Raw genomic sequence first — 27136 nt, forward strand, 5'->3', positions numbered from 1 at the left:
ATTCCCACGGCCCCATTAGGTGGACTATTTTGTGGATGAAGTTTCCTCTCCAACTGGGCTCAAAGACACAAGGCATTTCAGTCTGTGATGAAGGCAGATAGAACAGTAGTAAAAGGAAGCTTCTGGACTAAGATTTGGGGTTCAGCAAGCCAGAGATTTGTCCCTGAGAACCCTGAGGCCAGACAAGAACAACTTGGTAGTTCCAAGGGCTCAGTGCCCTAGAATCCCCTTCTCTTTAACCTTCAGATGTCATTTGGGTCCTAATGCAGAGCAGGGACCTGGTTTAATCCCTGAATGTGGCATCAAGAGTTCTTTTTTGCCCCTTACTCGTGGGGGTCAAGGCTTACCTCTGGGCAAATCCCTTAATCCCTCTGAGTATTGGTGAGCATTCCTGTCAAATGTGGATGCTCATAACCATTCCATAGGCCTGTTGGACACAGGGTAAGCCCTTGATAAGTGAGAGTAGTAGGAGGAACAGGGTAGCAGCTGTCGAGATGGCCAGCTGCTGAACTATTTTCTTGCTCCTGGGAGAGCACTGGCCTATGAATGACTGGTTAAGCCCAGCCCTGTTCAAGGTGAAGAGCCAGATTCTGTCATCCAGGGGCTTCCAGACCCAAGCGGGAATTAGGCAACATCTTCGGCAGTTTTCTATATCCAAAGGTTTACAAATAGCTTCCTCACTAAAACTTTTCCTTTTAATAATTTTTTTAACCGATTGTCATTGTCAGAGCTCTTAGAGACAATTAAGGGTTCTAGAAAAGTGATTATAGGATCACTAAGAGTACGCTACCCCATGTGTCCAGGGGTTCCTAAGATTTGAAAAAAGGCAGCTTTGATGATCAGCATAGCCCTTAGGGCAAAAACCACCTGTATTCATCTTATTCTTTAAAAACTTCATGTCTCTAGAATTACGAATGGGTAAACATCACTAGAAAACATTTTGAAGAAGTTTAATACATTAAATACCTTAATGAGGTATTTTTATTTCATCATTCTTTAAACACAACCCCTTCCCTACCATCCCTCAGCTAATGAGCGACGTAATGGAAAATTGGGACAATTGGCTGTAAATTGTAAAAAGACAGAAGGAGGCATGGCCAGGTGGTAAACAGCTCCACCTGGTGGCATTTTCAATTGCCCTCACTGAGAACTGCTCTGAGGAATATTAAACTCAGATCGACAGCTCTGCAACTACAGGCATAAATGATATTACATCTTGTAGTAATATGACATGTTGATATTAATATATAATTGATGTTTCATATTATAAATTGTATTAATATATTATAATTAACAATAATACAATAAATAATATTAACTTCATATTTTTCTACCAGTTGAACATCATATTTTTCAGTAACTTTTTTTTTTTTTTTTTTGCCGTGCCTCGCGGCTTGCGGGATCTCAATTCCCTGACTAGGGTTGGAACCCGGGCCACAGCAGTGATAGCCTGGAATCCTAACCACTAGGCCACCCAGGGAAATCCCCAGTAACATTTTTCCAGTTTTGTCTGTTTAATTTTTATTTGTATTTATTGTGGGGTTTTTTTTAAAGAAGTAGTCATGTATTTTCATTTTTAATGTAATCCACTACATTTATTTTTCAGACAAAAAAACGGACTGGGTACTAATCAGTATTAAATAATAGCAACTGTCATTATATATTCAATGTTATGTCTTCTGAAACTTAATATCTTTGTTCCTCCAGCCGAGAACCAAACTGCTTCAAGCTCAGCTGCCTCTAATACAATAAGCAATTATTAAAGCTACAGTGACTTGAGGTTCAATGTTCACATTCCGCAAGTTTAAATCCACTCTTATGTGATTTTTGAAACCTTATTTACTAACTGAAAATATTGCTTGCTGATAAAATTTGCTCAAATGCTATCGCTGAATGTACAAGTCACTGATTATGCCAATACAACAAAGATAACCACATGTTTGAGGATTGCAATGAGCCAGACATTCACTGAAAAAAAATAAATACAACGAAACAAAACTCACACAATATCTGAGAATCTGGACACTTTGTATCAGTGTTTTGAAGTGTTTCATTAATATCTTAAGTGTATCAAAACCTTGGCATGATTTAATTTAAAGTAGCCAATTTTATTTTTACTAACATCAGAAATTTGTGCCTGTGCCACAGGTGTTGCTGTAACTCTTGCCAACACCACAAGCACTCCTACTTCTACCACAGACGTTACTGTAACTCCTGCCAACACCACGAGCGCTCCTCCTTCCACCACAGGCCCCGCGGCTCCTACCCACACCACGAGCGCTCCTCCTTCCACCACAGGCCCCGCGGCTCCTACCCACACCACGAGCGCTCCTCCTTCCACCACAGACCCCGCGGCTCCTACCGACACCACGAGCGCTCCTCCTTCCACCACAGGCCCCGCGGCTCCTACCGACACCACGAGCGCTCCTCCTTCTACCACAGACCCTGCAACTCTTGCCACCAAAACGAGTACACCTACTCCCTCCACAAATACCCCAGGTAAGAGCAATTCACTCAAAGCTTCTCACTGAGGAGTCACAGTATTTTGGAGGAGGGTAGGTAAGTTTGTTCTACCAGAGTAGGGAAGTGCATATAAAGAGACCCAAGGTGTCCTTGGATATGAACCCCTCCAATTAAAAAGTCTGGGTCGCACGGGCTAATAGTAATGGCAGACATGCTAAACGATTACCTGTTCCATTCTCCTTTCCTCAAGTTATTTGCCAGATGTGGAATATTTTTATGAACTTGGACTTTTCAAAGCTACTTTTCCAGCTTCCCTCTCCCTGGTAGATTTTTGCAAATAGTTTCATCTTCTCTGAGGTCAGGTGCAAATAAGCACTGACTCTCCAGCCCCACTGGTCTAGATCCCTGGTCTACTGAAGAAAAGAGTCACTTCTATCCTGATTCCTCATCAAATGTTATGGAAAAATTATGACATTACAAAGGTAGCTGATCACAATTTAGAATTTGAGCTAATTCATGGAATTTGAGCCTGAGAGATTAAAAAGCCAAACAACAGCAGTACTCAAACAGTCCTAGACATGACCAGAGCCGTGGTCCAAAGGACAGATATTTGGGACTACTATCTAAGAGATGATGATTGACCTCAAGCCCAAGTTATTGAAACAGAAAGCACTTGCCTCATTTCCCAAAGTTTAGAGCAGGGGTCAGTAAACTTTATCAGTGAAGGCAAACTAATAAATGTTTCACGTTTTGTGGGCCATGATAAGGTCTCTCTTACAACTACTCCACTCTGCCATATTAGCATCAAAGCAGCCATGGACAATATACAAATGAATGTGCCTGATTGTGTATCAATAAAACTTTATTTACAAAAACAGAGGACTGGCCAGCATTGGCTCTCAAGTCATAGTTTGCCAACCCCTGGTCTTAAAGAATCCTCAAACCTAGGCTTAAAGGGTCTAGATAAACCCTGTTATTCTCAGTTAGGGAAACTGAGGCCCAGTGAGGGCAGCAACTTACCCAGGGTCAAAGAGCAAGTTGATGTTTCCCTATACTTACTTCTTTTGTCTTCCCCAGTGTTCTGCAATAGATCTAAGAAATGGATGATTAAGCAAATGGAACCAGAGCCTGTATCAAAACCTGGCTCCCAATCTTCTTTCATGTTTGCAGGGGCCGCTCTGAAGGCTAGGTCAACAAGGACACAGCTACACAATCAGTTCTCCTGCAGTCAGGAAAGGGAGCTTTTTTTCTTTTTTTTTCGGTACATGGGCCTCTCACTGCTATGGCCTCTCCCGTTGCGGAGCACAGGCTCCAGACGCGCAGGCTCAGCGGCCATGGCTCACGGGCCCAGCCGCTCCGCGGCATGTGGGATCTTCCCCGACCGGGGCACGAACCCATGTCCCCTGCATCGGCAGGCAGACTCTCAACCACTGCGTCACCAGGGAAGCCCAAAAGGGAGCTTTTTAAAGCTGTTTCTGCTTCCCCAGACACTGTCTCAGAGTAAGGCAGTCTTCTTGTGTTCTGGCCCTACACTAACTACGGGGCATGGGCCCAATCACTTCTCTCTTGGCTTCAACATATTCACTGTTAATAAGATGTGATTGAACTAAATAGCCACCAAAATCCTTTTCCCACTGTAACATCCTGTGATTTTATTCCTGGCACACAGAAAAACTAACAAGTCTGTCCTCTATTGCCAGGGAGAAAGCACACCAGGAGTGATATGAGCAGTATATCCAGAATGGAGCTGCACTCAGTTTCTTCCCTAGGATTTGCCAAATCATCCTTGCAATGTGGCTGAGGCTTTTTAAAAAGCCATTTACTTTACTTAGAATAGTGGTTTACACCTTCTCAGAGAGGTGACCCTTACTGTTGTCTGTGAGGTACTGCACTACGCCTCCTGTGTCCCAGGTAGCCTGTTTTCTTCACTCTTATAAAACTTTTTTCAATAGACTTTGTTTTTAGAGCAGTCTTAGATTCACAGCAAAATCAAAAGGAAGGTAGAGTTCGCATATTTCCCTACGCCCACAGCTGCATAGCCTCCCTTATTATCAACTTTCCTCCCCAGAGGGTACATTTGATGAATCTATATTGACCCATGATAATCACCCCAAGTCCAGTTTACATTAGGGTTTACTGTTGGTGTTGTATATTCTGTAGGTCTGGATAAACGTATAATGACATGTATCCATCATTTTGGTATCATAAAGACTATTTTCACCTTCCTAACAATCTCTGCGCATTCATCCCTTCCTCCCTGCTAACCCCTGGCAACCCCTGATCTTTTTACTGTCGCCGTAGTTTTGCCTTTTTCAGAATGTTATGTAGTTGGAATCACAGTATGTGGCGTTTTCAGATTAGCTTCTTTTACTTAGTAATATGCATTTAAGATTCCCTCATGTCAATTTTCAAGGCCTGAACACTGAATAATATTCCATTGTCTGGCTGTAGCCATTTGTTTATCCACTCACCTACTGAAGGACATCTTGGTTGCTTCCAGGTTTTGGCAGTCATGAAGAAAACGGCTATAAGTATTCGTTTGCAGGCTTTGAGTGGGTCTAAGTTGATAAATAATAAGTGAATACTCAGCATTTACACTGAATAAATACTAAAGCATGCACTTGTGGGGTCATATGGTTAAGAGTATGTTTAGTTCTGTAAGAAGCTGCCTGCCTGTCTTCTAAGGTGGCTGCACCATTTTACACTCCCAACCAGTATCAGAGCTCCTCACCAGTACTGTTTTATTTATTTTTTATAAAAGTCAATTAGGCCCACAGTCATGGAAAAAGAAGCTTAAATGGGGCAAAAGTATATGCAGTAAAAACTAAACCTCCTATCCTAGACCCCTAGGACCCAGACCCCCAGTTTTCTTCCCCAGAGGCAACTTCTGTGGCTAGTTTTTTGTGTTTGTGCAAATACAAACACATAGACTTATATGTTTCTATGTATTTCCCTCCTTTTAAAAAAATATTCATTTAGTTAGTTTTGGCTGCATTGGGTCTTCGTTGCTGCATGCAGGCTTTTCTCTAGTTGTGGTGAGCAGGGGCTACTCTTCGTTGCGGTGCGCGGGCTTCTCATTGCGGTGGCTTCTCTTGTTGCAGAGCACGGGCCCTAGGTGCGCGGGCTTCAGTAGTTGTGGCACGCGGGCTCAGTAGTTGTGGTGCACGGGCTTAGCTGATCCGCGGCATGTGGAATCTTCCCAGAGCAGGGCTCGAACCCGTGTCCCCTGCATTGACAGGCAGATCCTTAACCACTGCACCACCAGGGAGATCCCCCCACCTTTTTTTTTTTTTTTTTTTATCATAAGAGAGAGCATGTTATTTCTGGCTATATACCCAGGAATGCAATCGCTGGATCATATGGTAGTTCTATTTTCAGTTTTTACCACATGATCCAGCAATTCCATTCCCGGGTATATATCCAGAGAAATGAAAATACCAATTTGAAAAGATACATGCGCATGATAGAATATTACTCAGCCATAAAAAGAATGAAATTCTGCCTTTTGCAGCATTGTGGATGGACCTAGAGAATATTATGCTTAGTGGAATAAGTCAGAGAAAGACAAATACTGTATGAAATCACTTATATGTGGAATCTAAAAAATAATACAAATGAGTGTATATGCAAAACAAAAACCGACTCACTGATAGAGAAAACAAACTTACGGTTACCAAAGGGGAGAGGGACAAATTAGGGGTATGGGATTAACAGATACAAACTACTATGTATAAAATAGATAAGCAACAATGATATATTATATAGCACAGGGAATTATAGCCATTATCTTGTAATAACTTATAATGTAGTATAACCTCCAGAAATACTGAATCACTGGACTGTATACTTGAAACTAATGTAATATTGTAAATCAACTATACGTCAATAAAAAAGAGACAATGTTATACACGTCGTACCTCATATGCAGTCTCTTTTTTTTTTTTTTAAGCAATGATTTGCACCTACAGGATTATAAGAATCTTAAGACAGCTCTGAAGGTTGTCAGTTACATAATCTATCCTGAAATCAAAGCTCAGGATCATTTCATTTGACAGAGATAAAGGAAATGACTAGCCAAGATCACCATTTGGCCACTGACCTAACTTCCCTTGTTGGATCCCGTCAGTTCTCCAAAGATAAGAAAGATGCTGCACCCTGCCTGCTCTAGGAGTCCTGGCCAGTGGTGTAGAAACCATTGTAATATTCTTCTCTCCATTTATTCAGGTCATCCACTCAGAAAGCCAGAGAGTAGAGTGACCCTTCATCACTTCCTCTTAGAATTTTCACTGAGTTAATCCACACTGTTCCCTTACTCTCCCTTGCCTTTCCTCGTGGGTCTGTATACCATGTATGCTAACCAGAATACAATATCTAGTCTCTTTGGGGAGCTTTTGGCCTGATCTTCCCTATAAGTCAATTATTCATATCTTCATAAAAAAATATGATGCTTTCTCTAAAATTGTTTTGGAGAGTTCTACCTAGTGTTAGAGAACCAGACATCAAGGTTCTGGAGGACCCTTGAGGTCCAAAGTATTTCTTTACTCCTTGGAGTTAGAAGACTGCTGTCTTTCTCTGAGCAGACTCTTACCCACCAACCTCTGACCTTTACTGTTGACAAGCGCTTGGCTCTAGAATTTTAGCAACAAACTTCCTAGAAACATAAGAAAATATGTATTTGTTTCAGCTGTTCTAAGGGTGTGCCATGGAGTAACACAGCCAAGGAATAGAAAGTGCCCAGGAGATTTAAAAGTATGTTTCTTGGTGTTATTTGTTGTTATCCTATGGATTTTTAATCTCTTTCTACTGTATCTCAGGTTCCAGAAGCCCTTGCCAAAAGGATCCCTGTAAGGGTGATTCTTCATGTGTTAATCTGCATGATACACGGTTTTGCCTGTGTTTAGAAGGGTATTACTATAACTCTTCTACATGCAATAAAGGTGAGTTACAAAGGATGAATCATGGAGAGCTGCACCTCAGACCTAAGTGGAATAGAAAACTTAAAATAATGACAAAAAGAGCTTCCAGAATACTAAAGTTAGAGGAAAATTTGGAGGCAACAAAGGCCAGCCAAGTAGAAAAAACTTCCTGTCTTTATCTCAATGGAAATAGACCAATTCAGATTTGTGAGCTAGTCCTAGAGGTACGGGAGTAGATGGGTCCCTTCACTTCAGCTGTTCAAGGGAACGGTGCCATGGGGTCAAAATGAGAATGATAGATGTCGGAGTCCCTGGAAAAGTACACAGGCTGCATAAATACAAAGTGGTGCTGTTACATGGGGACACTGATGCAGCATGAGGTGATTTCCTAAAACCACAGAGTCAGACGAGCCAGGAACCTGGTCTCTGACCTTGGTTCAGTTCTCTGTCATAGGATTTGCTGGTTCTATAACAGCAAACCCTATTTTTGGAGACTTAGGAGCCTCTCAGCTCTGGAAATGAACTTTAAGAGCAAAGCGACCCTATACTTTTTTGGTTACATCAGCTGGGCGCTATGAAAGTCCAAGGCTGTTTCCTGAGTTACATGTTTTTGTCTGTTTTATGAATGAGCAATATCCCTCCTTGCCAGAACAGACCAACTGTACAGGAAATGAATGCATTGTGTTGGCCACAGAAATTAGAGATATCCCCAAAGCCAAAAGAATGTTCCTGTTTTTAGCACTAATACTCTCATTTCTGGGGATCCACTCTAAGTAAATGACTCCATATGTAGGAAGGTTTGTGCATGAAGATGTTCTTTGCAACTGTTTTTTTCCCTCTTAAATAATTAGAAGCACTGAAAACAAAAAATGACTGCATCAATGAAGGAAAGATGTATTTCATAGAATATTATGTAGCATTCTTTACATTAAATACCACAGAGAGATTCTGCTTGAATTTCAGGAAAGATATTCCCTGGTACGATTATGGTCAATATATTATCTACATCTGGCTTAGAAGATGAAAATTCTGTGGCCTATCAGGAATTACACTTGAATATTACTGGATTTGTAAGTATTTTCCAAACATCCTTCCTCTATAAATATTCTTTATTCTAACACTGACTTGTAGAGTGTAGACTGGTATTCAGGTGGTACATGCTGGTACAGCTGTACCGGTGGATCAAGTAGTGAAATGCATGCTTATTGGTTTGTAAACAGTAGCTGTTCCAAACTCCTGCGGGCCACTGCTTCCTGGTTGCCCAGGCTCCTCCTCTGGGACCCTGGGTCCTCACCGTGATCCTGCACCTAGAGGGGTAACATCTGGCACAGCAGAGGGCCTTTAGAAGCCACCTCCAGCCATGCCATACTCATTCATACAGAAATATTCTTAAATATTTTTAAGTGGACAGAGAAATGTAATGCTGTTTTAAAATAAATTACTTCCATAGAATTGAAGAGAAAAAAATTAAAGATGATTTTTTTTTCCTTTTTACAATCAAATTTGCATACTAGTCTGGCTTTTTTAATGTCTGGAAGAGGAACTCCATCTGAATTATATGTTACTTCTTTTTCCCATTGTCAAAAATGTCAAAATGAACAACAGCTTCATTTCATTTTGATTATTGTGAGTGTGTGGACATGAAAGAGATGGAGATCTCTATTCTGGAACCACAGATGTCAGACCTGGAAGGTCTTAGAGAGGGTGTCCAGCCAGTGTTTCTCAAAATTTAGTTTTGAAGGGAAAAATGTTAGCTTGGAAATATGTCTTAGAACTCTAGGTGGAGAAACACTTTATTTTTAATTTTTTTAACATCTTTATTGGAGTATAATTGCTTTACCGTGGTGTGTTAGTTTCTGCTTTATAACAAAGTGAATCACCTATATATATACATATATCCCCATATCTCCTCCCTCTTGCATCTCCCTCCCTCCCACCCTCCCTATCCCACTGCTCTAGTGCTATGCAGCTGCTTCCCACTAGCTATCCATTTTAATTTTGGTAGTATATATAAGTCCATGCCACTCTCTCAATTCGTCCCAGCTTACCCTTCCCCCTTCCCCCTTCCCATGTCTTCAAGTCCATTCTCTACGTCTGCATCTTTATTCCTGTCCTGCCCCTAGGCTCGTCAGAACAATTTTTTCTTTTTAGATTCCATATATATGTGTTAGCAGACGGTATTTGTTTTTCTCTTTCTGACTTACTTCACTCTGTATGACAGTCTCTAGGTCCATCCACCTCACTACAGATAACTCAATTTCGTTTCTTTTTATGGCTGAGTAATATTCCATTGTATATATGTGCCACATCTTCTTTATGCATTCATCTGTCGATGGACACTTAGATTGCTTCCATGTCCTGGCTATTGTAAATAGAGCTGCAATGGACATTGTGGTACATGACTCTTTTTGAATTATGGTTTCTCAGGGTATATGCCCAGTAGTGGGATTGCTGGGTCGTATGGGTAGTTCTATTTTTAGTTTTTTAAGGAACCTCCATACTGTTCTCCAGAGTGGCTGTACCAATTCACATTGCCACCAACAGTGCAAGAGGGTTCTCTTGGAGAAACACTTTAAAAAACTAACATCTTAATGGGGGCCCAGGAAGCACAGTGGCCATGAAAATGGACCAAAAAGTACAGAATAACAGTCAAGGATCAGGAAGGCTAAGTAACTGACCGAAGGTCACCCAGCTGATGAGTGAGGATGGGGATTTGAACCCAGACCTGCCTGACCTCAGGGCTGCTTCTCCTTCCCCGCTGGCTCTGTTGTGCAATGAGATCTGGGCAGGCCTGTTAGCATGGTTCCTGCTCTCCTGCCCAGTCCTGCAGCCCTTCAGACTGAGAGGTGTATATCCGCAAATCCTCAAAGGGTGACCTGATAGAAGAAAAAAAATGGAAGACCTTTTTCCTATGCCAGATGCTAATTTTGCAATCTCATTTTTTGGGATTAAGAAAATTAAAAGTGCAAAAAGTGGTCAGTAGGGGAGCTGGATAGAACCTTGGAGGTCATCCAGTGAACTTGTTCCTAGGTAGATTCCCAGGGCCCTGATGGTTTACAGAAATACCAGCTCTTCCTGATATGTAAAAGAATTAAAAGGAATATGGACATATTCTGGATACAAGGTTGCCCAGACTAACTAGAGCATCAAATGTATTTGAATTTGACTAGAATAAAAGAGAAATGATTTAACATCTTTTTAAATGACATTGGTTGCCATGATTTTTTAAAATGTGGGGTCCCCATGGGAGAAAAATAATAAAATTCTTGGATATATAATAAAAAAATTTGCACCAACCCAGTTCAACATTCATGTAATAAATATGGAGATGGGGTCCAAAGAGAGGAAGACATGTCCAAGGTCATGTCTTTCACAGTTAAGTCATTCAATCATCGGTCAACTGGTGTTTGTTGAGTGTTTCCTAGGGATTGCCCTGCGCTGAGTGCTATGGAATAGGCATGGGGATGGGCAGGTGGCAGGCGGTAGGGGGGTGTCATAAGAAAGAGAAAACGAACCCCATTCTTGGCATCAAAAAACTTATGTTCTAATTGAGACCCCCATGCTACCTCCACCTTACCCCTGCCAGAGGTCCCAGCTTAATCTCTGGCCACTTGTTAACAAGTGTCTAGAATTGTCTCTGCTCTTAGAACGCAACTCAGGCCTAAGAAGATCTACCTGTGCTGGAGCCCCTTCCAGCTCACAAAGCCATGTATCATATATTCTATCTCACTTTCTATGCATGATAGCCCTGTGTGGTGGGAATTACTGCTATCTCAAATTTTCCAATGAGAACGTGAGGTTCAAAGCAGTTAAATTTTGCAAAAGCTAAGCGGAGAAGTTTGGCAGCCCAGCCTGCTGCCTTCTGAGGCACACTGCTTCTGAGCATTGGTGTGGGCTGCTCCTTCTTCCACTTCCTGGTCCCGCACTACCTACTGAAATGCTTTACAACAGCCCATCTCCTCTATGAAGCCCTCTCTGATTCTCTGCGACTAGATGAGAGTTTCTTTGAACCTCCACGGTAGATTCTACTCTCTCTGTCACTTACCTCTCTCAACTTCATGGTGTAACCTCTTATTTGATCAGAGGCTGGGTCTGCCCATCTTGGTAATCTCTATGTCTCAGGCATGATGCCTTGGTAAGGTAGGCATTTAAGTCTTCCTTAGGTAAACTGATGAGTGTATAAAGTATGCATATATGTAAGTCTAACAGTAACTTTGAAAAGACAAAACAAGTCAGTCACGTTATTTTTAAGAGTATTGATTTGGCTGGGTGCTTCAGGTTTCCATCTTTTTCCTGGGTGGCTCTGAATTATATCAGAATCTTCCTATGTTACAGCAAAAATTACTGAAAGGTATTAGAGCGCATGGAAAGAATAAATAATTTGTTGTGTTATAGTTGTATAAATGAGTTTAGAAATGGATTTATGTTAAAACCTAGATGTAATATCACTTTTCCCCTCTCTTTGTAGTTGTTCTTAATTCTGTTCTTTTTCTCCACAGTTTAAAAAAGCATTTCACAGTCCTGATTACGGGCAGACTGTAATTGGTAAATTAAGGTAAGATTGCTGTGGACTGATGGGGTACTTTGGAAGCAGGTTGTGTTTGCCTAACTTCTGTGTTCTCTTGCATACCCCATGTGGCACTGAGGCCCTAGGATGGCTAGTCACAGGTCAAGAAGAGATGATTAGTCTGAGTACCACGGAGGGCCCTGCCTCTGACGTCACATTGACCCTGGCCTGGGTGGGCAGGGTGTAACCTGGGGATAGCAAGATGCTGCCTGTGATTGGCTACTCAGCAACTTGCCCACATAGCCCAGGGCATCACCTGGTTCTCTTTGTTTGGTTTGATGCTTTGGCTACAAATCACACCTGGTCAATCCCTGGAATGTGCATTCCAGAGGGTCAGGAGGAGAATGAATGGCTCACAGCCATCTCTTCCCTCACAGGGGGGAATGAGGCAGACAGGAAGACCCCAGTCATGCACCTGGCTACTGCAGGGCCTGTCGTGAGCTCTTTCTACAGTAAGAACGAGAATGCAGTGAGCATAGCAACATGCAGTGACCAGGGTTGCATGCTATTTGGGAACCCAAAGGGGCGGAGGATTCTCAAGAATCTTGGCCTTCTCTGAAGCGTATTGATACATGAGTGCTACAGGCTGAGGAAAGAATGCTCTAAGGCAGGGGTCCCCAACCCCGGGGGGCGGCACAGCAGGAGGTGAGCAACAAGCAAGCAAAGCTTCATCTGCCACTCCCCATGGTTCCCCACGGCTCCCCATGGCTCCCCACGGCTCCCCATCGCTCGAATTACTGTCTGAACCATCCCCGCCCCTATCGGTGGAAAAATTGTCTTCCATGAAACCGGTCCCTGGTGCCAAAAACGCTGGGGACCACTGCTCTAAGGTGAAGAGACCATGCAGAAAAAGCAGCTTTAATGTATTTATAGTTTATGGTTTTACTATTGCATCTATCTTTATAAACTTTGTCAAGTCCTTTGTGGAAAAACATACTATATATATTTAGATACGTGAATTCAGAGAAGACCTCCTAAAAGTGGTGAGTTTTGATCTTGTCGGTGAGCAAGGTGCACGTGTGATGGGTAGCCAGAAGGCTGGCAGGCAGCTTAATGGGAGGCACAGTGCAAGCAGCAGGCAGAGAGGCTGGGCCCCAACACACAGGCTGGAAGCTGGAGGTACAGCAGACTCCTGAATGTCTATGCATTGTTGAAGGACATTAGGTTTGATTTAGGGGACAACAGGGAGTTCATGCATCAGGATGACTGGATAAAAACAGGAACAATGAGGTGTAAATCTATGCTTGGATCCCTGCCTTGGCACATTATTGCTGTGTGACTGGGTAGGCATTTTAACCTCTCTGAACTTTTGTTGCCTCATCTCTATAACTGGGATAATCTGATCAACCTTCCCAGAACCCTGGGAGAAGCAAATGAGATACCTTTGGAAAGATTCCCTGTGCAAAGTGCCTGGCACATAGTCAGTTTCAACAAGTTAGTTTCCCTTCCAGAGTATGGGACCCTGCAAGTATGATGGAGAGCTGGTCCCACAGAGTCACTTGGGGAAACTGTGGCACTCCTTCCGTTCTTAAGGAAAGGGGAGTTTTGGAGGCAACCCATTACCTGTGAGCTCAGTGTCCTGACAGGAGGGACTCCCCCAGCAAGGGGGCCATGGCAGGCAAATGCCATGTTTGGGGTCTTTTGTGTCTCCATACAAATTTTAAGATTTTTTGTTCTAGTTCCGTAAAAAATGCCATTGGTAATTTCATAGGGATTGCCTTGAACTTGTAGATTGCTTTGGGTAGTATAGTCATTTTCACAATATTGATTCTTCCAATCCAAGAACTTGGTGTATCTCTCCTTCTGTTGGTATCATCTTTAATTTCTTTCATCAGTGTCTTACAGTTTTCTATCTATAGTTCTTTTGTCTCTCTAGGTAGGTTTATTCCTAGGCATTTTATTCTTTTTGTTGCAATGGTAAATGGAAGTGTTTCCTTAATTTCTCTTTCAGATTTTTCATCATTAGTGTATAGGAATGCAAGAGATTTCTGTGCCTTAATTTTGTATCCTGCAACTTTACCAAATTCATTGATTAGCTCTAGTAGTTTTCTGGTAGCATCTTTAGGATTCTCTATGTATAGTATCATGTCATCTGCAAACAGTGACAGTTTTACTTCTTCTTTTCCAATTTGTATTCCTTTTATTTCTTTTTCTTCTCTGATTGCCATGGCTAGGACTTCCAAAACTATGCTGAATAATAGCGGTGAGAGTGGACATCATTGTCTTTTTCCTGATCTTAGAGGAAATGTTTTCAGTTTTTCACCATTGAGAATGATGTTTGCTGTGGGTTTGTCATCTATGGCCTTTATTATGTTGAGGTAGGTTCCCTCTATGCCCACTTTCTGGAGAGTGTTTATCATAAATGCGTGTTGAGTTTTGTGAAAAGCTTTTTCTGCATCTATTGAGATGATCATATGGTTTTTATTCTTCAATTTGTTAATATGGTGTATCACATGGATTGATTTGCATACATTGAAGAATCCTTGCATCCCTGGGATAAATCCGACTTGATCATGGTGTATGATCCTTTTAATGTGTTGTTGGATTCTGTTTGCTAGTATTTTGTTGAGGATATTTGCATCTATATTCATCAGTGATATTGGTCTGTCACTTTCTTTTTTTGTAGTATCTTTGTCTGGTGTTGGTATCAGGGTGATGGTGGCCTCCTAGAATGAGTTTGGGAGTGGTTCTTCCTCTGCAATTTTTTGGAAGAGTTTGAGAAGGATGGGTGTTAGCTCTTGTCTAAATGTTTGATAGAATTCACCTGTGAAGCCATCTGGTCCTGGACTTTTGTTTGTTGGAAGATTTGTTTTTTTTTTTCTTGCGGTACGTGGGCCTCTCATGGCTGTGGCCCCTCCCATTGTGGAGCACAGGCTCCAGACGCGCAGGCTCAGTGGCCATGGCTTATGGGCCCAGCCACTCCACAGCACGTGGGATCCTCACGGACCGGGACACGAACACGCGTCCCCTGCCTCGGCAGGCGGACTCTCAACCACTGCGCCACCAGGGAAGCCCTGTTGGAAGATTTTTAATCACAGTTTCAATTTCATTACTTGTGATCGGTCTGTTCATATTTTCTGTTTCTGCCTGGTTCAGTCCTGGGAGGTTATACCTCTCTAAGAATTTGTCCATTTCTTCCAGGTTGTCCATTTTATTGGCATAGAGTTGCTTGTAGTAGTCTCTTAGGTTGCTTTGTATTTCTGTGGTGTCTGTTCTAACTTCTCCTTTTTCCTTTCTAATTTTATTGATTTGAGTCCTTTCCCTCTTTTTCTTTTTCTTTCTTTTTTTTTTTTTTTTTTGCCATACGTGGGACTCTCACTGTTGTGACCATTGCCATTGTGGAGCACAGGCTCCGGACGTGCAGGTCAGCGGCCATGGCTCACGGGCCTAGCTGCTTCGTGGCATGTGGGATCTTCCCGGACCGGGGCATGAACCCATGTCCCCTGCATCGGCAGGTGGACTCTCAACCACTGCGTCACCAGGGAAGCTCCCTCTTTTTCTTGATGAGTCTGGCTAAGTGAGTCTATCAATTTTGTTTATCTTCTCAAAGAACCAGCTTTTAGTTTTATTGATCTTTGCTATTGTTTTCTTTGTTTCTATTTCATTTATTTCTGCTCTAATCTTTACGATTTCTTTCCTTCTACTAACTTTGGGTGTTGTTTGTTCTTCTTTCTCTAGTTCCTTTAGGTGTAAGGTGTAAGGTTATGCCTTTGGTTGTTTATTTGAGATGTTTCTTGTTTCTTGAGGTAGGCTTGTATTGCTATAAACTTCCCTCTTAAAGCTGCTTTTGCTGCATCCCATAGGTTTTGGATTATCGTGTTTTCGTTGTAGTTTGTCTTTAGGTATTTTTTAATTTCCTCTTTGATTTCCTCAGTGATCTCTTGGTTATTTAGTAACATATTGTTTAGCCTCCATGTGTTTGTGTTTTTTACATTTTTTCCCCCTGTAATTGATTTCTAATCTCATAGCATTGTGGTCAGAAAAGATGCTTCATATGATTTCAGTTTTCTTAAGTTTACCAAAGCTTGATTTGTGACCCAAGATGTGATCAGTCCTGGAGAATGTTCCGTGTGCACTTGAGAAGAAAGTGTAATCTGCTCTTTTTGGATGGAATGTCCTATAAATATCAATTAAATCTATCTGGTCTATTGTGTCATTTAAAGCTTATGTTCTCTTATTAATTTTCTCTCTGGATGATCCATCCATTGGTGTAAGTAAGGTGTTAAAGTCCCCCACTATGATTGTGTTGCTGTCGATTCCCTCTTTTAGAGCTGTTAACAGTTGCCTTATATATTGAGGTGCTCCTATGTTGGGTGCATATATATTTATAATTGTTATATCTTCTTGGACTGATCCCTTGATCATTATGTAGTGTCCTTCCTTGTGTCTTGTAACATTCTTTATTTTAAAGTCTATTTTATCTGATATGAATATTGCTACTCCAGCTTTCTTTTGACTTCCATTTGCATGGAATATCTTTTTCCATCTCCTCACTTTCAGTCTGTACGTGTCCGTAGGTCTGAAGTGGGTCTCTTGTAGACAGCATATATATGGGTCTTGTTTTTGTATCCATCCAGCAAGCCTGTGTCTTTTGGTTGAAGCATTTAATCCATTCATGTTTAAGGTAATTATGTATGTTCCTATTACCATTTTCTTAATGGTTTTGGGTTTGTTTTTGTAGGTCCTTTTCTTCTCTTGTGTTTCCCAGTTAGAGAAGTTCCTTTAGCGTTTGTTGTAGAGCTGGTTTGGTGGTGCTGAGTTCTCTTAGGTTTTGCTTGTCTGTAAAGCTTTTGATTTCTCCATTGAATCTGAATGAGATCCTTGCCAGGTAGAGTAATCTTGGTTGTAGGTTCTTCCCTTTCATCACTTTAAATATATCATGCCACTCCCTTCTGGCTTGTAGAGTTTCTGCTGAGAAATCAGCTGTTAACCTTATATGGGAGTTCCCTTGTATGTTATTTGTCATTTTTCCCTTACTGCTTTCAATAATTTTTCTTTGTCTTTAATTTTTGTCAGTTTGATTACTATGTGTCTCAGCATGTTTCTCCTTGTGTTTATCCTGTATGGGACTCTCTTCACTTCCTGGACTTGGGTGGCTATTTCCTTTCCCATGTTAGGGAAGTTTGGGACTATAATCTCTTCAAATATTTTCTCTGGTCCTTTCTCTCTCTCTTCTCCTTCTCGAACCCCTATAATGCAAATGTTGTTGTGTTTAATGTCCCAGAGGTCTCATGGGCTGTCTTCATTTCTTTTCATTCTTTTTTCTTTCTTCTGTTCTGTGGCAGTGAATTCCACCATTCTGTCTTCCAGGTCACTTATCTGTTCTTCTGCCTCAGTTATTCTGCTATTGATTCCTTCTAGTGTATTTTTCAGTTCAGTTATTGTATTGTTCATCTCTGTTTGTTTGTTCTTTAATTCTTCTAAGTTTTTGTTCTGTATTCTTCTAGGTCTTTGTTAAACATTTCTTGCATCTTCTTGATGCTTGCTTCCATTCTTTTTCTTAGGTACTGGATCATCTTCACTATCATTATTCTGAATTCTTTTTCTGGAAGGTTGCCTATCTGCACTTCATTTAGTTGTTTTTCTGGGGTTTTGTCTTGTTCTTTCATCTGGTACAAAGTCCTCTGCCTTTTCATTTTGTCTGTCTTTCTGTGAATGTGGTTTTCCTTCCACAGGCTGCAGAATTATATTTCTTCTTGCTTCTGCTGTGAAGACCTATTTGTTTATGCTTCAGTTCAATTCATCAAGTGATGGATTCATTTCATTTTTAGCACATCTCCTTCAGCAAGATCTGCAATGCATACTGTTGATGTAGCAGTAGTAAACATTTTTCTGGAAACTACAAAAGAAACTGCAGAAACCGTATCACGTGCCATTGAAAGCGCAGTTAATAACAGTGCAAATGAGTTTACAGGATACATCAGTAAGTATGAAATAATTTTATATGACGATTACCTGAAGACCTATCTACTTTTCATAAATTTTTCTATTATATGTTTGAAGGGGGCCAGAAGCACTTGATAATTGAATCCACAGACATCTCCCAGTTTCCTTTGAATCTGTCCTTTCTTTCTCCCTCCCTTTCCCCTGTCATTTGGCTTCTGCTCCGTTATAACCATCCCCCAAGTCATCAGACTGACTAGTTTGTTCCTCTTCTTGGAAGGTAGTCTTGGACAAATAGCCTCTGGACGAGGAAGGATGAAGAAAGGAGAAACAAGAGGGCTCTATACCAAGTTTTAGCTTTCCAAATGCTATAGAAAGTTTTATCTATACTGTTTCCCCTTTAGGCAGACACAACCCCCCCCCCCACAGGACAGCTGTTAACAATTCATTTTTACTGTGTTACAAGCACCCCAAATCTTAGTGGCCTAAACAACAACCATTTATTTATTATAACGCTATAATTCTGTGGGTCAGAATTTGGGCTTACCTGGGCAGTTCTACTCATTTAGGCGGGGCTCGGCTGATCTCTGCTTGGCTCACTTAAGCATCGGGCATTAGCTGCTGGGTGGATCAGCTGAGGGCTGACTGATCTAAGATGGCTCAGCTGGACAGTTTGTCTCTGCTCCACATGGTCTCCCATCCTCCAGCAGGTTAGTCCAAAAGGGTTTCAAGAGCAACAAGAGGGCACATTTCAGTACACAGGTGCTTCTCACTCTCTGCTAATGTTATATTTACAACTGTCCTGACGGCCAAAGCAATTCACATGACAAAGCACAGTGTGGCAGGCCCTACAAAGGGGCATGGACACAGGAAGGCAGGAATAAACTCGCACTGTTACTGCAATCACCACAGCAGTCATCAGGAGTTCCTCATTTCAGAGGTGTCCAGGGCCAGCCCTGGGGGCAGCTCTGTGCAACTGGTCTTCAGTCCTGGTTGCCAAACCCAAAGGCCTCTGTTGAGACACAACTTATCTGACTTTTCTGTAACATTTGATACTAGTATCCTCCCATTCCTGAAGTCCTCTTCTCTCTGGACCTCCACTCACCATTCTCCTGATCCCATTCTGCCTTCCTCATCTTTCATTTTGATCCTTCTGCGACTCCTTCTTTAGTCTCTTAAATTTTTGCTGTTTGCTTATTGTAACCTCCATGTCCTAGTTTGCAAAACTTATTTCTCTTTTTGAAAATATAATCAAATTCTGTTCATTTATGGTTTTCTAGCACCTTCTCTCTTTTTCAAGATTTCACAGATGATCACTGTTCTCTCAGGACCTGGAATGTCAATGCTCTGGAATAAAACACTTAAAATTCTATTAGAAAAGATGGGGGCTCCCCTGCACTCTACCCGCTCCATGGGCTGCGGTCCCTTTAGCAATGTCTATTCAACTCTTTTCCATCCAAGTATTATTTCCTGGCAAGACAGGAGAAAAATTGTTCTGAAGCCATTCTGTTTTTCTCATGTCATTCATCAACACTACACCAACCAGGCCTGGCCTTTCCATGAGCCCCTGTAACGTGGAAAACATACACCCTTTCATTCATTTGCCCATTTTTTAATTCTTAACCCTTTGCTCTTTGTTGTTGGGTTTTTGTTGCTGTTGTTGTTTTGGGTTTTGTTTGTGGCAAGCCTGAGCTCATTTGGGACTCTAGACTGTCTCTGTCACACTTTTAATATTCCATCTTTGGTTATAGGATCTTCTTTTTATATTTTATGTCTCTCATCTGAGAGCTTCCTGTGTAAACCATGCCAGTTTCTTATATTACCTGGCCCTCTCCCATTTTTTTTTTTTTTCTTTACAGCTTGTTGGGATCATTTGCAGCTGAAAGTTAGAATTACATTTTCAGAGCTTCTTACTTTCCTGAACTGTTTGCATCTTCCAGAGTCTCATGCCATGGAACTACACCTTATCCTTTTTGAACATTTCAATATTTACTCTCTCAAAGTCATACTCCTCTTTCTGACTGTCACTTGGTCCTTGTCTTCCAAGGGACTCATCACTTCCACCTGCCAATAGATTTCTCCTCAGGGTCACAATTTTGTCCAGAGTAGCAATTCTACCCCCAGAAGATGAAATTGTCAGCAAGGCAAGACAAAAACCTTATCATAGGCTCTGCTTTGGGCTGAATGAGACTTCTAGCAAGTGTGAGGAAGTTGAGGATCCCCATCAGCATGGGGACTGACCACTCCAAGTGGTTGTCAGATGAAAATAACCAGTGCATTCTTCAAAATAAAGTTGGGGACCCTTGCAATTCTCTCATTTGGCTCTACTTAGTAACTGCCTTGGTTCTGAGCCCTGGAAGACTTGAAAGCATCTGGTCTCAGGGCTGAGAATTGCTCTTTTTTTGGACAACTCTTCTCAACATCTCTCCACTCTGAGACCAGGCATGTGCTCTTAGGTACATTAGCAGATTACCGAATGATGCCAGCTAGAGATGGCCACAGGAGCATGAGCCGCCCAGCACATGGAAGGGAGAGCTCAGAACTTGTAGAGAAAAACACTTTTTCCTGCTCTCTTGCTTCTGCTGCAAAGACAGATTCTCTTTTCTGTGTCAAAAGTTGTAGAATCTCTTTCTCTGGTTTTTATTTAGAGGCATTTTCAAGTGGCAGGTAATGAAGGAAGGTTAGTTACAGGTTTGGGATGTTTAGAAGAGAGTAACCACATATCTGTTCTACCTGCTCCTATTCTCTCCCCCTAATCTATTCTCAGACTCATCTTTTTGTCCCTAATGTCTTCCAATCTGCTTCTAGACTAACATTCTTAAAAGATGGCTTTCTTATGCCATGCTTCTGTTCAGAATCTATCAATGGATTCTCAGGCTTGTAGGATAAAAGTCAGTGTCTATAACCTGACATTCAAACCCTGCTATACCCATGAGTGAACAAAAGAACGATTACTTGCTGAGTATCTTATAGTGGACAATTGCATTTACATTAGTTCATTCAGTTCTCACAACAATCATGTGAAACAAGAATCATTAGCCCATTTCATAGATGGAGGGAACTTGGACCCACCACGAATTAAACATTTGAACAAAAAGCCCATGGCCAATCAACGGTAGAGCCAAGAGTTCTCACTTTTGTTCCTCCTCACCACACTGCCTCTCCCCTGCCCAAGTACAACTCCATCACTCCTGGACAAGAATACTTTACTTCTTTTCATGCCTTGTTTACTCCACTTAGACCTTGCCTCTCCTTTGACTGTTCAAATCTTCCCTATCTTTCAAGACTTAGCCCAATTTCCACCTCCTCCACGATGTTACCTTTAGCTACCTGAGCCCCTGAATTCCCACTGTACTTAAAGTCTGTATTATAAGTTGCTGGATGCGATTCTCTAAGGGTATAAACAGGTAACTCTCCAAAGATGGGGTCCAAAACTTATGCAGCTACTGTGTCCCTTGTGGAACCCAGCAAAGAGGTAGGTGCAAAAGAGACTTGGGACATCATTGCATTGCACTGGATTGAATTAATTTTAATTGAATAATGTAAGGAAATAGTTATAGAAGAGATCCACTGGGGAGTTGAATTTCAGAATCTCAGATTTTCATTGGTTGAATCCCAAAATGTGTCAAAAGGCAACAATATCCACAATGGAATGGGGTGCTTTCACAAGTTACCTTATCCATATTGTCTTGCTAAATATGTCTTTGATTTATTTGTGCCTCTTAGAGCAAGATCGGTGTGATTATTATGGTTGTGTGAAAGAGAAGGGTCAGGATGACTGCACCAATGGTTTACAATGTCAGTGCAAACCGGGGCTGCTGAGACCGAACCTACAGATCCCCCAGTGTGTTGGTAAGTGTTCCACCTGCTTCTAAATGTTCTTCATGCCTCCTCCACTCTCTCCTTTTGCATTTGCAAAGTACACACTTTCCTGCTCAAGTTTCCGTGTGCATTTCAGAGTCTGAGGGATGTGAATTTTGGCTTTAGTCCTGTGGGCCTGGATAGGGCCTTGGCTAAGAGCTGGTGAGGAGGCCCACATGCCGCTTCACAGGGCGCACGTCAAGTGCAGAGCCACTGAGCACCGCGTTTTACCCAGAAAAAGCAACGTGAAAAAATTGTATTCTGTGATGTGTCACTTTGGTGCTGAAGGGGTTGTTTCTGAAAATTACCCAGAAATCACTCTCTTTTGAAGCTTTGGGTCCAAAGTGTCCTGATGACTGCAACACACAGAACACACATAAGCAATGCCTAGTGAAGGACGGCCAGAACGCTACCTGCGTGTGCCTGCCAGGCTACAAGGAAGATGATCATGGGATCTGTGAACAGTAAGAGAAATCCCTCCTTCTGCATCTTGTCATAGCTGAAGCTAGGCAAAAAGGATAGAGCTTGTCACATACGTATGAGTTTAGGGTCTGGAAGTTGGTTCGCTGGCATAAGTTGGTAGGTACAGAGCCTCACCATCACCACCACCATCATCATCATCAGTTTTTGAACATTCTCCGTGTGCTGGGAACCACAGCAGGTAATGCTTCTCATACAACAACAGTCAGGAATGTATTTATTCCCCATTTTCAGGTGAGGAAACTGAATCTCGGAGAATATAAATGACACGTCCCCACTCCCAGGGCAGCAAATAAATGGCCGAGCCAGGTGGTCTTGCAGCCCGAGGGGGCCCCACTAAGCTCCATGCCTCTGGGACTCGGCTTCACCCAAACTGCTGAATCCTCCTGGCGCTCAGAAGATGGAGCGTTCAGTTGGTAGCAACTGGAACCACACGGGATTGTGTACCCCCTCAACCTTCCAGAGTGCCATGAAAGGCGCTCACCTGGAAGAATGGGAGCGTAAGGAAGAAAAGAGAAAGAGGAGACGGAACGGGGAGGAGAGAATGAAAGAAAGGTGCAAGGAAGACATGGAGGTTGGGTGGGAACTCTGACCTGCTCTCACAAGGCTCCTTACCATGGTCTCCTACTCCTTGTATTTTAGGTGTGCGTTTGGCTACAGAGGAGTTGATTGTGAAGACTGTGAGTAGAAGAGTCTTGCTTTGTTAATAAGCTTCTAAGAAACAGACATTGACCACATTCAAAATTCTGTCCGGTCCCCCAAAGTCTCTGGCTTGTTTCATAAAGAGAGAGAAAAATCTACCTGGAGTTTGTCTTCTGGGTCAGGCCACTCCATGCTCACCCTTAGGTTGTGGGCAGAGCCTCTCTGTTATGGGAAATAATAGAACTCAGCCCAAGAGGTGGGCTGGTGTCTCTGGACTTGTCCTAGGCCAAAGAAGTTTGTCCCAACATTATATTCATTTCCTACATTAGATTAAATATGCATTGTCTGCTACTAAAAAGGATAAAGACCAGTATATTCCAAAAATGTTTATGTTCACAGTAGAGCAGAACTAGAAACCAGACGTTCAAATGCTCAAATCATCTTTCTGTCTCAGAGCTATTTACTACTTTGGGATGTGTTGTCATAAATTCAGTTGCCTGGTTCCCTCCCAGGCCCTACCATCACCAGATTGGGACAATACTAACTGTATATTTTAAGTGATTTCATATTTTAAATTTTATATAATGAACTAAAAGATCAATGATCCAAGATGAAGGGAATATTCCTGTTAGCCTCCCAGCCAGCCACAAAGTTAGTGATAAGAAATGCTTTTAATTTCTACTGTATTTTGTTGTGAGGCTGGGTTTGCTAAGTCATTTCTTTCTTCTGGGCTTTCAGTGTCTACACCTATAAAATGACAAGTTCGGATCAGATAACCTTTGAGGTTTTTTCCAGACTTAATGGTCCCTTGCATCCTGGTTAGAGGTGACATATAGGGCAGTCATGTAGCAGAAAGGATCAAAGGGATCTAGAGCAGCACTGTCCAATAGAAACGTAACACGAGCTTCAGATTTTAAAAGCTCTAAGTAAATTTTAAAAAGCAAAGAGGAATAGGTGGAGTTGATTTTAGTAACATTTTATTTCACTCAATATATAGAAAATAATATTTCAATGGGCAATCAGTACAAGGATGATTAATGAGATATTTTACATTTTTTTCATACTATGTGTTTGAAATCTGCTGTGTATGTTAAAATTACACTTACCTGCCACCCCATAGCCATATTTCAAGAGCACCAAACAAGCAGATCCAGAGAAGGGGTGGTAATGAACCTCCAGTCTCTTCCCTCATCAATTCCATCAAGCTCCTCTGTTAGGGACAAATTTAACTCCAACCCCGTTCCCCTAGTTTATCAGCAAAGTCCATTCTGGCAGGCCGGCAAACCAGCAGAGGTAAGGAGGCAGTGTGGACCTCCGCTGAGATCTCACCCCCCACAAAGCCCAGGAAGGTCCTGCCACCACGGCCTCCTCTGTGCTTATGGGCTTCTGTTATCTGGCAAGGTTGCCTCTTTTGATTGGGTTCTGAAGACACAGTTGGTGGTGGGCAGACAGAGGGCTAAAGGAGGTGAGCCCCCCACCCATCCTGGTCCTGGAAGAGGGTCAGAAACCAGAGCCCAGTTGTCCTCTTGGCCAGGAACCACTGGGAACACATGTACCTGTGCAGTAGACAGTGGGAGTCTGCTTGGGGGAAGCCATTCCTACTCTTCTCTTTTCCCTTTCAGCATTTCAGCTGATCCTCACGATCGTGGGCACCATTGCTGGCATCCTCATTCTCGGCTTGGTGATTGCACTCATCTTCTCAGTGAGGTATGAAGTGTCCCTTTCCTGGGACACAGTGCCACCGGCATTACACTCTGGTTTCCAAACACGCCCAGCCTTTCCTGGGCAAGAGAAGAAAAGTAAGGCAAGGCCTCTCTAATACCATTGCCCTTTTTGTCTTACCTGAATTTTCTTCTGATTCTATAAGCTACACATGATCACTGAAGAAAATAGAAAATGTAAAGGAGCAGACTAAAAAGTCACCCACAAAACCCACCACCCTGAAGCAACCAACATTTTGGCATACATCCTTCCAGGTTTTCTGCTACTTTTTAAAATGAAGTTATATATGTAATTTCGTATCTTTTGTGCTTTAAAATTTTTTTTGTTGAGGTTTGTTTTTGCTTAATACTATAAAGTGACATAGCAACCATTTTCTGATGTCATTAGAAACTCTTTTGGGAGTTCAGGGGTTTTCTTTTGAGCACAAGCCACCCATGTGCTTGGCCCTGCAATAAACCTTTATCTGCTCAAAAACAAAACAAAACAAAACACTCTTTTGTTAGCAGTATTTAACTCCATTGATGTTGTCAAATATGATTTTCATTAAGTCACTCCCTTGCCCAGGACCTCGCTGCAAATAGCCTAACGTCCACCTTAACTGAGTCCCCTGGGTTTTAAGTAGAAACGTTACCTCTGCATGGCCTTTTCTCAGCTTGTGCCTTAAATGCCCTTCTTAAAAACTTAAGTAGGGTCCATTCATTTATTCTACAAACATTCAGATAAAGTTCCCTCCATTAATAAAGACGGAATACTATCATCTATTCCGTTCTAAGTGTGCCAAGTGAGGAGCTACTCTGATTTTTTAAAGAAAGCTACTTTTTGAAAATTACCTTTAGCTAATATCTTATATTTTGGCAAAATAGGTTTCTTTTGCACTGTAATGCGAGAGGATAAGAGTTTACATTCCTAAAATATTTTGTTTCTTTTTTTTTCTTCTTTTACTCCATTATGATAGTAACTCTTCCCCAGAGACTTGATTATAAGGATGCCAAGCTGGGAACTGAGAACACGACTTTCCCTTTTCCAGGGGTGGGGGTGTGGGGGACAGGACATGCGACTCTGGAGCAAGGCTGCTTCCTCCACAGTGGCCCGGCTCACTGCCCCAGTCTCCAGGGTCCTCAGGGACTGTGATAGAGTTTGTGCCCCTTGAGAGCCTCGGTTCTCAGTTCCCCTTCCTGCTGCAGAGCCCCGTTTGCTCTTTGCTCAGCCACAGATTCATGACTCTTGGGAGCTCTCCAAGAATTATAATTTCTTGCCCATTCCAAAGGGAAGGAAGCCTCTTGTCAGTTACCTTAGATGGGAGTGCTGTCACAGGGCAGGAACTCTGTGGCGGGCTGGGCTGACCGTCAGGGTCACCAGGTGAGTGGGTCTTCCTTTCTGACGTTCCAGTGTCTGAGAGTCACCCCAGGACTGCCCTGTGGCCATAATGGATGCCTCTGGCCCCACTACCCATATTCTAACAGGGCAGGACTGTCGCTGCAGGCCAGAAGGAGAGAAGGGTCATGATCAGAGTTAACTGGGGGACAGGTGCCTCCCTCACCTGCAAGTCCATCCACGTGGCTTTGAATGCCTACACTTGAGGTCCTTGAGGGCCCACAGAACAACGTGGGAAACTCCTATTTCTCCTTAAGACCTTTATGCCTTGAACTCATTTTGTTCACTGAGGTGCTTCTGTAGACATTGACTTTGCCTGAATGAGAAATTGTACCACAAATCATCTTTTTCTTTGACTTTTATTACCATCTCCATAAATAATTCAAAAGCACACTGAAAAATACTAACATTACTAGCAAAATGTAAATGGGACTGGAGGAATTAGATGGTAACGTTGGATCAGGGTCAACGTTCTGGTTTTGATGGTTACATGGAGCTTATGAGGAGACTTAGGGAATCTACACTGAATGAAGTAATGAAGTATTACCAGTAATGGACATCAGGTCTGCAGCTTATTCTTAAATGGTTCAGAAATGTTAACAGTCGGGGAATCTGGGTGATAGATGTATGGGAGCTCTGTGTAATTTTTCTTTTTTTTTTTGGTAACTTACATGTAAATTTGAAATTATTTCAAAAATTTAAAACATTTTGAAGAAAAAATATTAACTTTTGCTTCAAGGAACTTGCTGCCATTGTCAGACCCTAATTCTTCTTACCGATTACAGCTCAAAGAACAAAAGGAGGAGTGTGGAAGAACAGAAATTGATTGAGGACGATTTTCAAAATCTGAAACTGCAGAATACCAGCTTTAGCAATCTAGGAGCAGACAGCAGCATCTTCCCTAAGATCAACATGAACCTGCCCAAAGAGAGTCAGACACAGAATCCCTATGTAATCCCGGGTGGTGTACCCCGCGCAGACTATTAGGTGAGTCTTTGCATGCTTTCTGTTTGCCTTTGCAGAGTGAAATGCCCCAGGGCCGACTTGGGACCTGGCTGTTGTATCATCAGCAGCCCTGGCTGCCCAGTAGACTTTTTTTTTCATCAAAAGCTATTGAAAGTAGCCACCACTTGGTCCCTAACACTGACCATCTATGTGACTAGACACACCACTTAATTTATTTGTTCATCTATTTCCTCAGCTATAAAAAAGGAATCTTAATTCACAT

At 42.1% G+C, this 27136-nt stretch overlaps 1 protein-coding gene across 1 annotated transcript; it reads left to right on the forward strand.

The window, feature by feature from the left end:
* The first annotated feature begins 914 nt into the window (after positions 1-914).
* Positions 915-26895, forward strand: LOC136122015 (mucin-13-like). Its single transcript, XM_065875850.1, has 11 exons — positions 915-918; positions 2395-2499; positions 7278-7400; positions 8343-8449; positions 11879-11934; positions 17718-17869; positions 21556-21681; positions 22022-22154; positions 22813-22850; positions 24435-24519; positions 26694-26895. Exons 1-11 carry the CDS (start codon positions 915-917, stop codon positions 26893-26895), a joined length of 1131 nt encoding a protein of 376 aa, XP_065731922.1.
* The last annotated feature ends 241 nt before the right edge of the window (positions 26896-27136 follow it).

This window comes from Phocoena phocoena, chromosome 4 (assembly GCF_963924675.1).
Source record: "Phocoena phocoena chromosome 4, mPhoPho1.1, whole genome shotgun sequence".
Classification (NCBI taxonomy): domain Eukaryota; kingdom Metazoa; phylum Chordata; class Mammalia; order Artiodactyla; family Phocoenidae; genus Phocoena; species Phocoena phocoena.

Bases quoted from the DNA above. Each gene is read 5' to 3' on its own strand.
- LOC136122015 (XM_065875850.1), top strand. The intron at 22,155-22,812 runs GTAAGAGAAATC...CTTGTATTTTAG, and splicing joins GATCATGGGATCTGTGAACA to GTGTGCGTTTGGCTACAGAG. The intron at 24,520-26,693 runs GTATGAAGTGTC...TACCGATTACAG, and splicing joins GCACTCATCTTCTCAGTGAG to CTCAAAGAACAAAAGGAGGA.